The sequence below is a fragment of the Anticarsia gemmatalis genome, chromosome Z (genome assembly GCF_050436995.1).
Source record: "Anticarsia gemmatalis isolate Benzon Research Colony breed Stoneville strain chromosome Z, ilAntGemm2 primary, whole genome shotgun sequence".
Classification (NCBI taxonomy): Eukaryota; Metazoa; Arthropoda; class Insecta; order Lepidoptera; family Erebidae; genus Anticarsia; species Anticarsia gemmatalis.
The window spans coordinates 2349059-2363772 of NC_134776.1; the positions used below are offsets into that span (position 1 = coordinate 2349059).

The window sequence follows — 14714 nt, forward strand, 5'->3', positions numbered from 1 at the left end:
AGCTTTGCTTTTTTGTGTGGGAAAGTTGTGATTTTTATTGCTTTATTAGCTTGCGATTTATATGGTTTTTGTAGGTTGCGATTTTTTTTATGCCTAATCACCATTTTGGATTACAATCACTGCCTACCCTGGCAGATTAACACTTCTTATATAAATCACAATAAATATTTCAGTATACATACTCAAAATTACGTATTTATCCAATGGGGAAAGAGACCAGAAAATATATAATTTTTCCTATAAATTCAATAATAACTATTGGCCAAACACCCTCAAGGCCTAACAAGGCTACACACCTTACAAGTCAACAAAGCTAGACAAAAAATATTATTCATCTACCATAATCTGAACTTCTTCTTTTTCTTTCTTTTTAAGACATTGAATTTAGCAGTCTGGCGACACGCCAGCACACGGTTGGATTTTTGCCCCAAAACTATGTTATTTTTACATAAACATTTTCATGCTTTAGTATAAAAATAAAAAATGGGTCTCAAACGTTATAAACGAAAAAATTGGTTTATTCTTTTGCCACCAGCCACCATATACTATTATTGTCAAAATTATAAGAAAATATTTTTAAACCTAAAAATGTATAAAGTTTTCCTATTGGTCAGTTCAGAAATTATTTGGTTCGCATCAGAACAATACAAAAAAGTTTGATACAAATATTGCCAAATCCGCCTAGTATTTCCTCCAACTATGTTGCAGTCGGCTCGTAGATGCAACTGAATACCACCAGTATTTTACATAGAGCGATTGTCTATCGGACCTCCACAACCCAGTTGCCTTGGTTATTACACGATACCCCTCGGTAAGACTGGTTGTCAGATTTTCAAGATTCTGACTACCGGCAACGACCGTTGAAAACCTTGGAATATGTCAACACGGAGGAACTCGATGTGAATATGATGGTCACCCATCTACAGATCAACCTCAGCAAGCGTAACTTAATCTAACCAACATAGATTTATTCCTCTAATACATTGATCAGTGTCAATAAAATTCCACTGTAAAACACGACCGACAATACGCCTGCATTTCAATTAGCGGTAACAGACACTACATAACAGGTAACTGGATACTGCCACATAACAAATGTTATTTAAACGTACGTCGACGGAAATGCGCCGGTCGAATGTACCTACCAGTGGGGGGTTAACTGTGACGGTATCGAATCATGTCACACAAAGCGGTCTGAAGGGCCATGAGAGCACTTAATTAGCAGCGTAACGCGACGCGTGCCGGGTTAGACACGGTACTAAACGAGTACTACTGTAGAGGGTAAAATATGTGTTACAATTTCTGAGGATTTGATTTGATGTTAATTAAAAGGGTATTTTTTTTATGAGTAGTTTGATGTTAAAATATGGCAGTCTTTTATTTATTCGCTGAACTTAAATCCCATTAGACACTTGTTGCATAAGAGTGTACCTATGTTTCTACTTTTATTCTAAAACTAGCTGACCCGCGCAGCTCCGCTCACGCTTTCTTCTATAGCTGACCCGGCAGACTTCGTACTGCCTCATCGATAAATAAAAGACCTAATCTTTTGTATAAAATGATTTTAAAACGAATCTGTATTTAATAAAAAAGTATTTATTGAATAAAGCTTTATTATTATTTTCACATATTTTACATCATGTTGCTTACTTAGAAAACAGTTACACAGAAAGAGTTTTCCTGAAATACTGGCCATTTATAAGGTTTAAATTTGATATTCTCAGACACGCTCTGTTAAAATACTGTCTGTTTATTAATTTAAAGCTTTCTCATACACTATATTTTTTGTTTTGTTTTGTGGTGTATAATTGTCCATGCGCGAAACAGGGAAACTCCAAGTTGATTCCACAAACTTCTAACGACTGTCCTTGCGATTTATTTATGGTCATCGCAAAGGCCAGACGTACTGGAAATTGTAAGCGTTTAAAATCGAATGGTAAGTCCGTTGGAATCATCGGTATCCGCGGGATCAAGACATCCTCTCCTTTGTATTTTCCTTTTATGATTGTCGCCTCAATGACGTTATTCATCAGTCTTTTCACAGCTTATTGATTAATATTACGCAGCATGATGACAACTGATCCTACTTTTAACTGCAAATTGTGAGGTGGTAATCCAGGCAATTCTAGTGAATTTAAGAACTCAGTGGGATAGTTGATTACGTCATCCTGGTTCATTACGGTGTCGACTGATTTGAAGGAATCCAACTGTCCTGGAAGAAAATTCTGAATGGTTGCATTAAGATCCTCGACATCATTATTTTTCGCTGCTAATATTGCTCGTTCACCCAGCCAATTATGGTTATTGAACTTTTGCGCTATATCTGGGAAAACTCGCTGAATAAGCTCCACTTTTGAGTCTGTGATGTGACAGAAATCTGTAGGTAATGTGATGAATCCGGTCGAGGTGTCCACTGCAACTTTATTATTTCCAATGTCTAACAACTGCTTCGCAAACATATTTGCAGTTTCATCTTGTTGCAAAAATACTCGCATGTTAGTTGTTAAGTGGAGTGTCTTTACGTACTGCCACAAATTTGATGATTTTAGGCATGCATTTAGTTCATCAGCAACAGTTGATCGGGGAATAATTGGACGAGTCTGACGAAAATCACCTGACAACAGAATCATGGCCCCACTGAAAATATTTTGGTTGTCACGAAGTTCTTTCAACGTTCTGTCCAGTGCCTCCAGTGACCTCTTATGGGCCATTGTGCATGCATCCCATACAATCAATTTGCATACATGTAGGATCTTGGCCATTGCGCTATTTTTGGCGATGTTGCAAATTGGTGTTTCGGTGATTTGCATGTTTAGTGGTAATTTCAAGGCAGAATGTGCAGTTCGCCCGCCTTCTAGCAGAGTTGCAGCTATTCCAGATGAAGCCAACAAACAAAATTAAAAACGTTTTTCCGGTTCCTCCGGGAGCATCAAGGAAATAAATTCCACCAGATCCACTGTTCACAGCTTCTATCAAAGTGTCGTACGTAATTCTTTGTTGTTGATTTAATTGTGGAACATTTGTACGAACTGTTTCGGCCAATGCTTCAATGTCGTACTGATGTTCTCTTTGCAACTCGTGGTTTAATGCATCGTGCATATGACGATTGGGTGCTGTCATTCCCAAACACGACAATACTTTATTTGCCATCAATAAACACATATCTTGATGATCATTGACATGATCAATGTGTCATTGTAAAGGACCATGCAAAAAAATGTATGGGCAGTGTCCCATCCCATCAACAGACATGGGACAAGTTTCAATATCATTATTACGTCCCATGAAAAGTCAGTACCAATTTTTAGTTCGGAATTCGACGGGGTTTTTTTTTTTAAAAGACTTTTGACAAAAATAAAGTATTTTTATTTTAAAATAAAAAATTACATTTTAGACGATAATTACAAAAAGCAATTGTTCAACTAGACATTTTAAGTATTAATAACACAAAAACAATTGTGCAAGTAGATACTTAATAACAACAGAACTATTATCCAGACCAAAATAATGTTATATTATTATTCATCTATTATAATAGTCGATAACATTGCCGCTGGTAGATTAAAGTCGATATGTCGACCTTTGCCCATATACCATATAATTGATATTATATGGGCACAACTTCCAACCGTACGCGCCCCTGTTAGGCATGTGCAATACCACTGTTCAATAGCACGTCTGCCAGTTTCACTTCGGTTTATTAATATGTAACAATAATAAACGCGCGATCTAACGTGTCGAGATTGTATTCGTCCTCTAATTAACCAGACATTATCTTCTTGAATATTATACCTTGGCAATTCAGTTAGCTGGTTTTCTCGAAATAATTCGATATAATAAATTCCATTCCGAATATGTTCCGCACAGTAGGATGATAAAGTACGTCTTACGGCTGTTCTCTATCGAGTTTTTTTTAGTTAAATAGTACATTTTTAATTCAGTTCTTATTACTTAATAAAACTGTATAAGTATAACATATTTTTTTTATTGCACGATAACCCCATATCCTACAGTGATGTCGCCATAGTAAAAAATAATCATAATGTCGAGATGTATTTAATGAGATATGTTTGGCATCTGTTGATGATATGGGACGATTTTTTGCATAGTCCTTTCTTCATTCATTTGTAGTGTAGGATTCAAAGTTTGACGGCGCACACGATGCAAAACATCCTCAGACATGTCATCTCTATACTTAACCCACAAATCTTTTGGATTCGAGGGGAAACATGTCGATATGATAATCGCAAACAACGTACGAATTTGATGCGGCGACGAAGATATTACGGAATCCTTGAGCGTATCATCCCAGTGCGAATCGTTCTCAAGTAAATCTAATAGTTGACATGCCTCACGGTAAGTTGCACACAGCTGTCCATCAACTGTTCTCAGTTGTTTAAACGATGTCGGACCACGAACATTCACCAACAACAACCGCAAATAATAACATTCATCGTTATTTGGATGTACTGTGTAGATGCGACCCAGAGCATCTGAAGCAAATACATTTGGATGTCCTTCAACTGGTGTTCCTTGTTTTCGACGCTGAAACGATTTTGATGATGCGTTCCATGTGTAATAGCGTGGCATGTCAGCATACAGCAAAGTGCGAGCAAAATCATCAGTTTGACAGACTGTGAAGAAACTTGTTAATGTTGTCGACGGTGGATGTGCCGCTCTGTCTGCCGCGTTAGATTCATTAAAATAAACTCGTTGACCATTTTCTAAATGGACTGCCAAATGGTATACTGTTGGTTGTCTTTCATGGATCGCAAATGGACGACCTAAGTCAGATCGTCTTCTCCTCGGTTTCTTAAATTGTAATTAATCAAATTGAGAAAATTTCCTGCTCATTTAGCAGTAAAGTGTCACTATCACAAAAAAGAGCACATTACTTGGAATGTCACTATCACAAAGGATCACCAAAGTAAAGAAAGTTCTCGCGCACGTAGCCACAAAGATAGATATAATATTGTAATAATTCTTAAAACTTCATGCTTTATTCAATTTTTATTAAATACAGATTGGATTTGACATATTAGTTGGTTGTTCTATTTTAAAAATATCTAGGTATTTGTTTTTTTTTTCTTTTTTTTATGTACTTTTTTTTGTGACTGAGTTTTAGCGAGACTAACGAACAGCAATTCATTTTTATATATATAGATAACGAAGTCGCGTTATGGCATATCCACCATTAAAACAGTTGCCATGACAACGGAATTTTGTTAATTCAATGTCATTATAAAATTAATTATTCGCGACTTCGTTCGCCACCTGATTTTTTTCGGGAAATGCGTCATTTTCCCGGGGTAAAAAGTATGTCACTCTCTATAAGCCTATGTCCATCTCCTGGCTCTAAACTACCTCCCTACCAATTTTCAGCCAAATCTGTTCTGCCGTTCTTGAGTTATAAGTGGTGTAACTAACACGACTTTCTTTTATATATATAGACTAGCTGACCCGCGCAGCTCCGCTCGCGCTTTCTTCTATAGCTGACCCGGCAGACTTCGTACTGCCTCATCGATAAATAAAAGACCTAATCTTTTGTATAAAATGATTTTAAAACAAACAAATCGAATCTGTATTTAATAAAAAAGTATTTATCGAATAAAGCATGAGGCTATTTATAAGGTTTAAATTTGATATTCACAGACACACACTGTTAAAATACAGTCTGTTTATTACTTTAAAGCTTTCTCATACACTATATTTTTTGTTTTGTTTTGTGGTGCGTAAATAAACAAAGAAGACGGTTTTCCGACGCGCGAACACGCGACGTATAATTGTCCATGCGCGAAACAGGGAAACTCTAAGTTGATTCCACAAACTTCTAACGACTGTCCTTGCGATTTATTTATGGTCATCGCAAAGGCCAGACGTACTGGAAATTGTAAGCGTTTAAAATCGAATGGTAAGTCCGTTGGAATCATCGGTATCCGCGGGATCAAGACATCCTCTCCTTTGTATTTTCCTTTTATGATTGTCGCCTCAATGACGTTATTCATCAGTCTTTTCACAGCCAGTCTTGTTCTATTGCATAGTCGAGGTTGATTATTGTTACGCAGCATGATGACAACTGATCCTACTTTTAACTGCAAATTGTGAGGTGGTAATCCAGGCAATTCTAGTGAATTTAAGAACTCAGTGGGATAGTTGATTACGTCATCCTGGTTCATTACTTGGTGTCGACTGATTTGAAGGAATCCAACTGTCCTGGAAGAAAATTCTGAATGGTTGCATTAAGATCCTCGACATCATTATTTTTCGCTGCTAATATTGCTCGTTCACCCAGCCAATTATGGTTATTGAACTTTTGCGCTATATCTGGGAAAACTCGCTGAATAAGCTCCACTTTTGAGTCTGTGATGTGACAGAAATCTGTAGGTAATGTGATGAATCCGGTCGAGGTGTCCACTGCAACTTTATTATTTCCAATGTCTAACAACTGCTTCGCAAACACATTTGCAGTTTCATCTTGTTGCAAAAATACTCGCATGTTAGTTGTTAAGTGGAGTGTCTTTACGTACTGCCACAAATTTGATGATTTTAGGCATGCATTTAGTTCATCAGCAACAGTTGATCGGGGAATAATTGGAAGAGTCTGACGAAAATCACCTGACAACAGAATCATGGCCCCACCGAAAATATTTTGGTTGTCACGAAGTTCTTTCAACGTTCTGTCCAGTGCCTCTAGTGACCTCTTATGGGCCATTATGTGCATGCATCCCATACAATCAATTTGCATACATGTAGGATCTTGGCCATTGCGCTATTTTTGGCGATGTTGCAAATTGGTGTTTCGGTGATTTGCATGTTTAGTGGTAATTTCAAGGCAGAATGTGCAGTTCGCCCGCCTTCTAGCAGAGTTGCAGCTATTCCAGATGAAGCCAACAAACAAAATTAAAAACGTTTTTCCGGTTCTTCCGGGAGCATCAAGGAAATAAATTCCACCAGATCCACTGTTCACAGCTTCTATCAAAGTGTCGTACGTAATTCTTTGTTGTTGATTTAATTGTGGAACATTTGTACGAACTGTTTCGGCCAATGCTTCAATGTCGTACTGATGTTCTCTTTGCAAATCGTGGTTTAATGCATCGTGCATATGACGATTGGGTGCTGTCATTCCCAAACACGACAATACTTTATTTGCCATCAATAAACACATATCTTGATGATCATTGACATGATCAATGTGTCATTGTAAATTTCTTCATTCATTTGTAGTGTAGGATTCAAAGTTTGACGGCGCACACGATGCAAAACATCCTCAGACATGTCATCTCTATACTTAACCCACAAATTTTTTGGATTCGATGGGAAACATGTCGATATGATAATCGCAAATAACGTACGAATTTGATGCGGCGACGAAGATATTACGGAATCCTTGAGCGTATCATCCCAGTGCGAATCGTTCTCAAGTAAATGTAATAGTTGACATGCCTCACGGTAAGTCGCACACAGCTGTCCATCAACTGTTCTCAGTTGTTTAAACGATGTCGGACCACGAACATTCACCAACAACAACCGCAAATAATAACATTCATCGTTATTTGGATGTACTGTGTAGATGCGACCCAGAGCATCTGAAGCAAATACATTTGGATGTCCTTCAACTGGTGTTCCTTGTTTTCGACGCTGAAACGATTTCGATGATGCGTTCCATGTGTAACAGCGTGGCATGTCAGCATACAGCAAAGTGCGAGCAAAATCATCAGTTTGACAGACTGTGAAGAAACTTGTTAATGTTGTCGACGGTGGATGTGCCGCTCTGTCTGCCGCGTTAGATTCATTAAAATAAACACGTTGACCATTTTCTAAATGGACTGCCAAATGGACTACTGTAGGTTGTCTTTCATGGATCGCAAATGGACGACCTAAGTCAGGTCGTCTTCTCCTCGGCATCGTAAATTGTAATTAATCAAATTATTGAGAAAATTTCCTGCTCATTTTGCAGTAAAATGTCACTATCACAAAAAAGAGCACATTACTTGGAATGTCACTATCACAAAGGATCACCAAAGTAAATAAAGTTCTAGCACACGTAGCCACAAAGATAGATATAATATTGTAATAATTCTTAAAACTTCATGCTTTATTCAATAAATGCATTTTTATTAAATACAGATTGGATTTGACATATTAGTTGGTTGTTCTATTTTAAAAATATCTAAATATTTGTTTTTTTTTCTTTTTTATGTAGTATGTATTTTGTGACTGAGTTTTAGCGAGACTAACGAACAGCAATTTATTTTTATATATATAGATAACAAAGTCGCGTTATGGCATATCCACCATTAAAACAGTTGCCATGACAACGGAATTTTGTTAATTCAATGTCATTATAAAATTGATTATTCGCGACTTCGTTCGCCACCTATTTTTTTTCGGGAAATGCGTCATTTTTCCGGGGTAAAAAGTAGCCTATGTCTATCTCCTGGCTCTAAGCTACCTACCTACCAATTTTCAGCCAAATCTGTTCTGCCGTTCTTGAGTTATAAGTGGTGTAACTAACACGACTTTCTTTTATATATATAGATATAAAACAATATTTCTGAAAATGCTCACCAAAATCTGTAAAGTTTTCTCACGTAAAGGATTAAAAAACATTATTTCCACAAATCTATGAGTCTTAAACTTTAGCACTAGTAACTATTGACTATGTATTTTGCTGCCTAGATCAAATCTTGCCTTATAACTTACCCTTGGGCAAATCGTCTCTACACTATAAAGTTACTCCACAGTAGACAGCAGTCGTTAAGCCAAGTCAAAGGCCTTCGAGCTTGACCAAGTTCGAAACTAGGGTACATTTATCAGTGAACGATTTATGTAAGCACTGACATGCTCGGCTGGACGCCAAGTGTCGATCGCCAGTCATTCAATAGGATAGCTCAAAAGAGTTACAAATATTTTAGCTAACTTCTATACTTAATTTTACCAGCGGTTATGTATACGTGGATTCCTGAACATTTAAATGTACTTTCGTTGAATGTGCTATTAACGACACTGCTTATTTTCAGAAGATAAAATCATAGCAAAAACTATAAGATTGAGAAGTTTTACATATTCTAAATTGTACACTGTCCAGTATCGCTATTACCTACTAACGCGACAACATGAAAAAAATATTCTAATTCTTCATTTTCTCATAATTAATTTACCCAGTTTTATCTTCAGTTCAGTTTTTATACATTCCTATATTATTCCACTTTTGTAAAATCACTCTTGCACTGCGTTAAACGGACGATACGAATTTTCAAGATGTATTGTCAGTGAACTTCTAAAGACCGATACGATTATATCAAATACACGATAAAGGCATAATAACCATTATTTTACCGCTATTTTATCGTTATACGGAGCGTAATGAGTGTCTCTTTGATGATAAAACGGTAACTTTTAATTGCGCGGCTCCAGCGCCGTCTGGGCCCCTTTGAACTCACGCTCGGAGAGACAGAGAGTGACATTTAAATCGTCTGATACTGACACGATTGTGTAATTGTACAGAATGGTGGACTATTGGGCTTTTGTGTGCTTCTAAGTTCTAATACAATTGATATAGCCCTCTGTTTTAATACTACATAAATGCTGCATATTTAAGAGCAAGGAATCATAATTATAAGAAATCTGTAATCGCAGGGTCTGCATAGTTCGAAAAGACCGTATTCCAGGAACTCTGAGATCCGACAGTACGCAATAGTACGTAATAGGATATTACTTATTTCTAAATTTGATTCCAAAAATACACGGAAAATATTGTTTGGACATTTTGAATCTACTGTAAGTAACTATAATTAGTAAAAATTACAATATTTTAATACAAACGACTGACGTGACAAATACATTTCTTAGTAATTCATTTACGAAACTTTAAAATCTCATACGCCTCTACTATCATCATTATGTCAAAAAAATACAGTAACACTCTCAGTCAGCTCATAAAAAGGCTCGGATACAATCCTTGCAAAGAGAATACTATCACAATTTCGCAACACCGTTAAGTCTAAATATCCAAAATCGATAGTTCATAATCCCCTTAATATTCATTCTTAACGGCTTTAGGCTAAACATAAGACTTAGACACTAAACATACCTGTACATTTAGCTGCCCGAAGCGTGTCTGACAACGTCGGCGTCGCGTACCCCTTGCCAAGACCTCCTGACATCTTGTCCGTACCTGCATAAAACATTTTATCATAACTAGCTGGGTTCTACGATAAAGGCATGTTCATAAAGTTAAAATAAATTGAAACAAATCCCAATTTCTCAACTCAAAGAATTTCAATTTGTAAAACCTTGTATATATCAGCTTAGCCTTTTTCCAAACTATGTTGGAGTCGGCTTCCAGTCTCACCGGATGCAGCTGAATACCAGTGTTTTACATGGAGCGACTGCCTATCTGACCTCCACAACCTAGTTACCTGGGATTTAACACGATACTCTTCGGTAAGACTGGTTGTCAGACTTTCAAGCTTCTGACTACTGTTAACGACTGTCAAAGATCTTCGAAAATGACAGCCGGGACCCACAATTTAACGTGCCTTCCGAAACACGGAGGAACTCGATATGTGTTAGATGGTCACCCATCCACAGAACAACCTCGGCAAGCGTGGCTTAACCTTAGAGATCGATCCGCGCGGCTGTTGTTAACTAAGCCACGAGCTCCTCTTTGTAAAACCTTGTGCGATACAAAAAACGTAAATATTCTTAGTCATAATATAATAATTAACAGTCAAAATATTAATCTTAAGTAATATTTATATATACATTGGTGATCTTTATTATTACCACCATTATCTAATCACTTAGATTTTAGGTTTATCATGATGAAAGTTAGGTCAAAGCGCACACACTACTATTAGTTCAATACATCGATAACGTTACTCGTTTCATATGAACACTCTGTCAATGTGTATTTACAAAACCAGCAGTGTATTCGGTAAAGAACATTATTTTGACACTGTACTAAAATAAAAGATTAAAATAAAAATAATAAAAAACTTACATCAAAAAATTGAAAATCCGATTCTCCGGCAAAATATCCGTGATTTCGCATTTGAACTACACAACGGTACTGTCATGTTTATCAAGCGAGAATAGCCTGAACAATATCTATAGTTTAAAATAACAATACTCACTGACCTATAGAGGTTTCGTAAACAACAGGATTTGATAATATCACTCAAAACGAAAACTAAAATTTGAAAAGGAAAATATTTAAACTCACTCAAACCATCTTATCTTAGTTTAGCCTAAATAATGGCTGTTATTGCAAACCAATTGTTTTGTGTTCTTCAAAACAACAGCCAAATTTTCGTTTTCTTTGCGAATTTGTGCAACCCAGTGGATTTCCAAAACATGACGATTTACAAAAAATTAAAAATGGATTCTTCATCTTCTAAAATAATTACTGTAGGTTTGCAGTTACAATCTTCACTTTATCATACAGGCATAATTGCAACGACATACAAGTCACATTACATGGTGCAATTCTTCCAAAATCTAATAATTAGCGTAAACTATATATAATCGAGGAGCAATTATTCATACCTTGATTGTTTGACCATTTAGCAAGACAAAATAATATAAGTATGGATTAAATATGTAATACAGTAGTAATCTCTAGGGGCCCTTAATATTATCGTGACAAAATTAGTGGTATAATAATATGAAGGGCGGGACTTGGCCCCAAATTGAGATCTCTAGCGTGTATTAGAATTCCCAATAGGGACCATTGATATCGGCATTTATCGTATCGGCTTTATTTATCGTAATCTGTGCTGATATTAGTTAAAGTACGTTCTACTTTAGGACGAGGCTGATTTTTGGAAACGCCAAATTTTATATACTATGCAAACTTTAATAAGATATGTATATTAGATGATCCGTTAAAAATAAACATTCTTTTTTCGGAAATACTGTAGCAAATTGATTATCGTCTGTCTAACAGTAGTTATTTAATTAACACGTAACTAAATCCAAAAGATCCAAAGGAACCTAAATTAATTTCTTTATTCTTTATCATACTAATATTTTAATCTATCCTAAATACAAACGAAGCTGTACTTTGCCGGTACAATTCTTTCACAATTTTATCGATCAGCAACAGATGGATAAAATTCAATAATATAATTTGTCTGAAATTCAACTGCATATCATAAACTTGACTCTCCCATCTTTGCCCACCAGTGAAAAACAATTAAATGAAAACATTTATAAATCTCCACCCACGATATAATTCGTATAACAAACATAATCCCACGGTAAAGTCAAACGGATCGAATCATCCAACAATATGTTTGAAGCGATTTATTTGTAAAATATTACGAGGGCCGGTGGTCATGGCGGGCGGCAACATAAATCTAACAAAAAAATAGGGTGAACGTCATCATTATGGCTATCTATCGCGCAATTAAGTCCGCTTTGTCTACGACACCGTTCCCATGAAATGCTTGCCAACATATGAAGGGCTATGAGAATGGCGAACGAAAGGATGACTTTTAATTATGTGTTTTATTGCGAAAAAATATTTTAGGTAAAAACGTTGATGGCGATAAACTTTTATAGGAAGAAACTACAATGTGATGATTTTAAATAAACGCGTATTATTTTTGCATATTGATGGATTATAAAAATCGTAATCTATCAATATTATAGAAAATTGAATTTTACTACTTTTAATAAAACTAGTAGAAGTAAACATTTATTTGCCAAAAACAAAAACACTAGCTACAGTAACTAGTATTGAAATCTCCAAAAATACTTAAATAACAACATTTTGACTATAACTTCAATCACTTTACTCAATCTTCAATACAAAAACGAACAATTATATTTATAGCTACACCGCGTGTCGAAACGTGCGTCATTAAAACGCGCATTTAGTTCCCCTACACATCGGGATGCGCACGCGCACGCGCGTAGCGCCATCTATTGTCACAAAAGGACAACTAAGAGTGATGTCACTCTACGTAATGCGCTATTATCGTTACTTGATTTATAATATTCGCGCTCGAGTGGCCATTGATAGTGAAATAATTGTTTGTTTGCTAAAACCCGTGGGGTTATTGTGAGAACCCGGCAATTGGGTTATTGGTTGCACAAGTCGAGAGGGATTAACTGTTGAGTGTTTATGTTTCAGATTTAAGTGGTGTGAATTCGGGTGATTAAGTGGGATGGACCATTTTTGTTGTATGATGACTTTATAAATATGTTTGTTTGTTAAATTGTTTGTACGTTTTGTTATTGTTTAGTTGAGTTTGTCTTTTTAGAATAATTGAATTGAATTTGTCTTTTTAGAAGTTGAAATTAATTTAATGCCTTACGTTTAAATCCATGATAAATTATAAAAACACATCGAATAAATGAAAAACTTTAATACAAAAACTATTTATGATCTTCGTTCAAGGTGTTTATCAGACTCATTCAAAACTATAAGTTTCGAGACAATGAGACAATGTTTTGAAGATATCTCTAACTTCCTTTCAGAGATTTATCGACATGACTCGAATTCTTACAAAATATTTTATGCTTCCGAAATACAAAAATTGAGAATTGTGTTTAGATCTTTCAGGTTTCTTAAAAAGTTGGCAGACGTTATACCAGGTTTTCAGACGCCAATGAAAAATTTGTGATAGCCGAGTGGTATATAACATAAGTTGCCATCTCCCTCGCAAGTGGTCGACGGTTCAAACCCAAGGCCGCACACTAATGACTTTGCGAAGTTATGTGTGTAATAGAATAGTTATAACTTGCATGCCTAAAACATTTTTAACACAGTTCGAGAGGGCATGCAACAAAATAGCCAAATCGCGATTGTCCAGAATGATAAATTTAAGGTCTAATTCCTCTCGCGTTTAAGGAGATACTATTGTCTAGCAAAGAAACAAAAACGGGATAAAAAATACGCTGAAAGTTTTGAGTTGAGGTAATCAATTCCAGTCAGCCTAGCCTTTCTGGCAACTATGTTGGAGTCGGATGTCGGCAGCTGAATATCAGTGTTTTACATGGTGCAACACATGTGTCGCAGTCGTTTCGTACTATAGACCATAAAATCAGACCCAAAGACCTGAAATCTTAATAAACCAAACCTCCAACTAGTTAGTAACACAAACGAACGCATACCGGGGGTAAAATCACATTTATAATAAAAACAACCCCGTTCCACCCCCGGTACTATTAGCCGTCATAAAGTTAGCACACTGCCAACCCCCGCGATGACTCAGCGACGGTTAACAGTTTATAACTAAAGTATTATAAATCGGTATTATCTGTTGTATGGACAGTTTTATTTTGATGTTTATTTGTTAAAATATGTCTAATGTTTTAAGTGTGCTTAATTGTTTCTTATGAACGCTCAAGAAGAATGTACCAACTTTGAAATATACATTTTAAACTGCTAGTCATGTTTTTGGTTCATAGTCATTTGAAACATTCTAAAATACACCTATAAGTAAATAAGCCAGAATTAACTCTATCTTTCAAAAAAGAGATATTCATACGTTGCGGAAAGTCAGGCTTAGTATTCTAGAATATTAAAAGAATCTCTAAAAACTTTTTTGTTTAGGATTTGCGAGGAGTAAAATTCTGATTTTGTTATCTATACTAATATTATAAAGCTGAAGAGTTTGTTTGTTTGATTGTTTGTTTGTTTGTTTGTTTGTTTGATTGAACGCGCTAATCTCAGGAACTACCGGTCCGATTTGAAAAATTCT

The 14714-nt window shown here is 35.9% G+C and overlaps 1 protein-coding gene across 3 annotated transcripts in view; it reads right to left on the reverse strand.

The window, feature by feature from the left end:
• The window catches only part of Ets65A (DNA-binding protein D-ETS-3), a 100110-nt gene that overhangs the window by 69257 nt on the left and 16139 nt on the right, over positions 1-14714 (reverse strand). For all 3 annotated transcript variants that reach the window (XM_076134980.1, XM_076134981.1, XM_076134979.1), the window contains exon 3: positions 10094-10177. In XM_076134980.1, coding sequence (XP_075991095.1) covers positions 10094-10177 — 84 coding nt within the window. The remainder of the gene's footprint in view (positions 1-10093; positions 10178-14714) is intronic.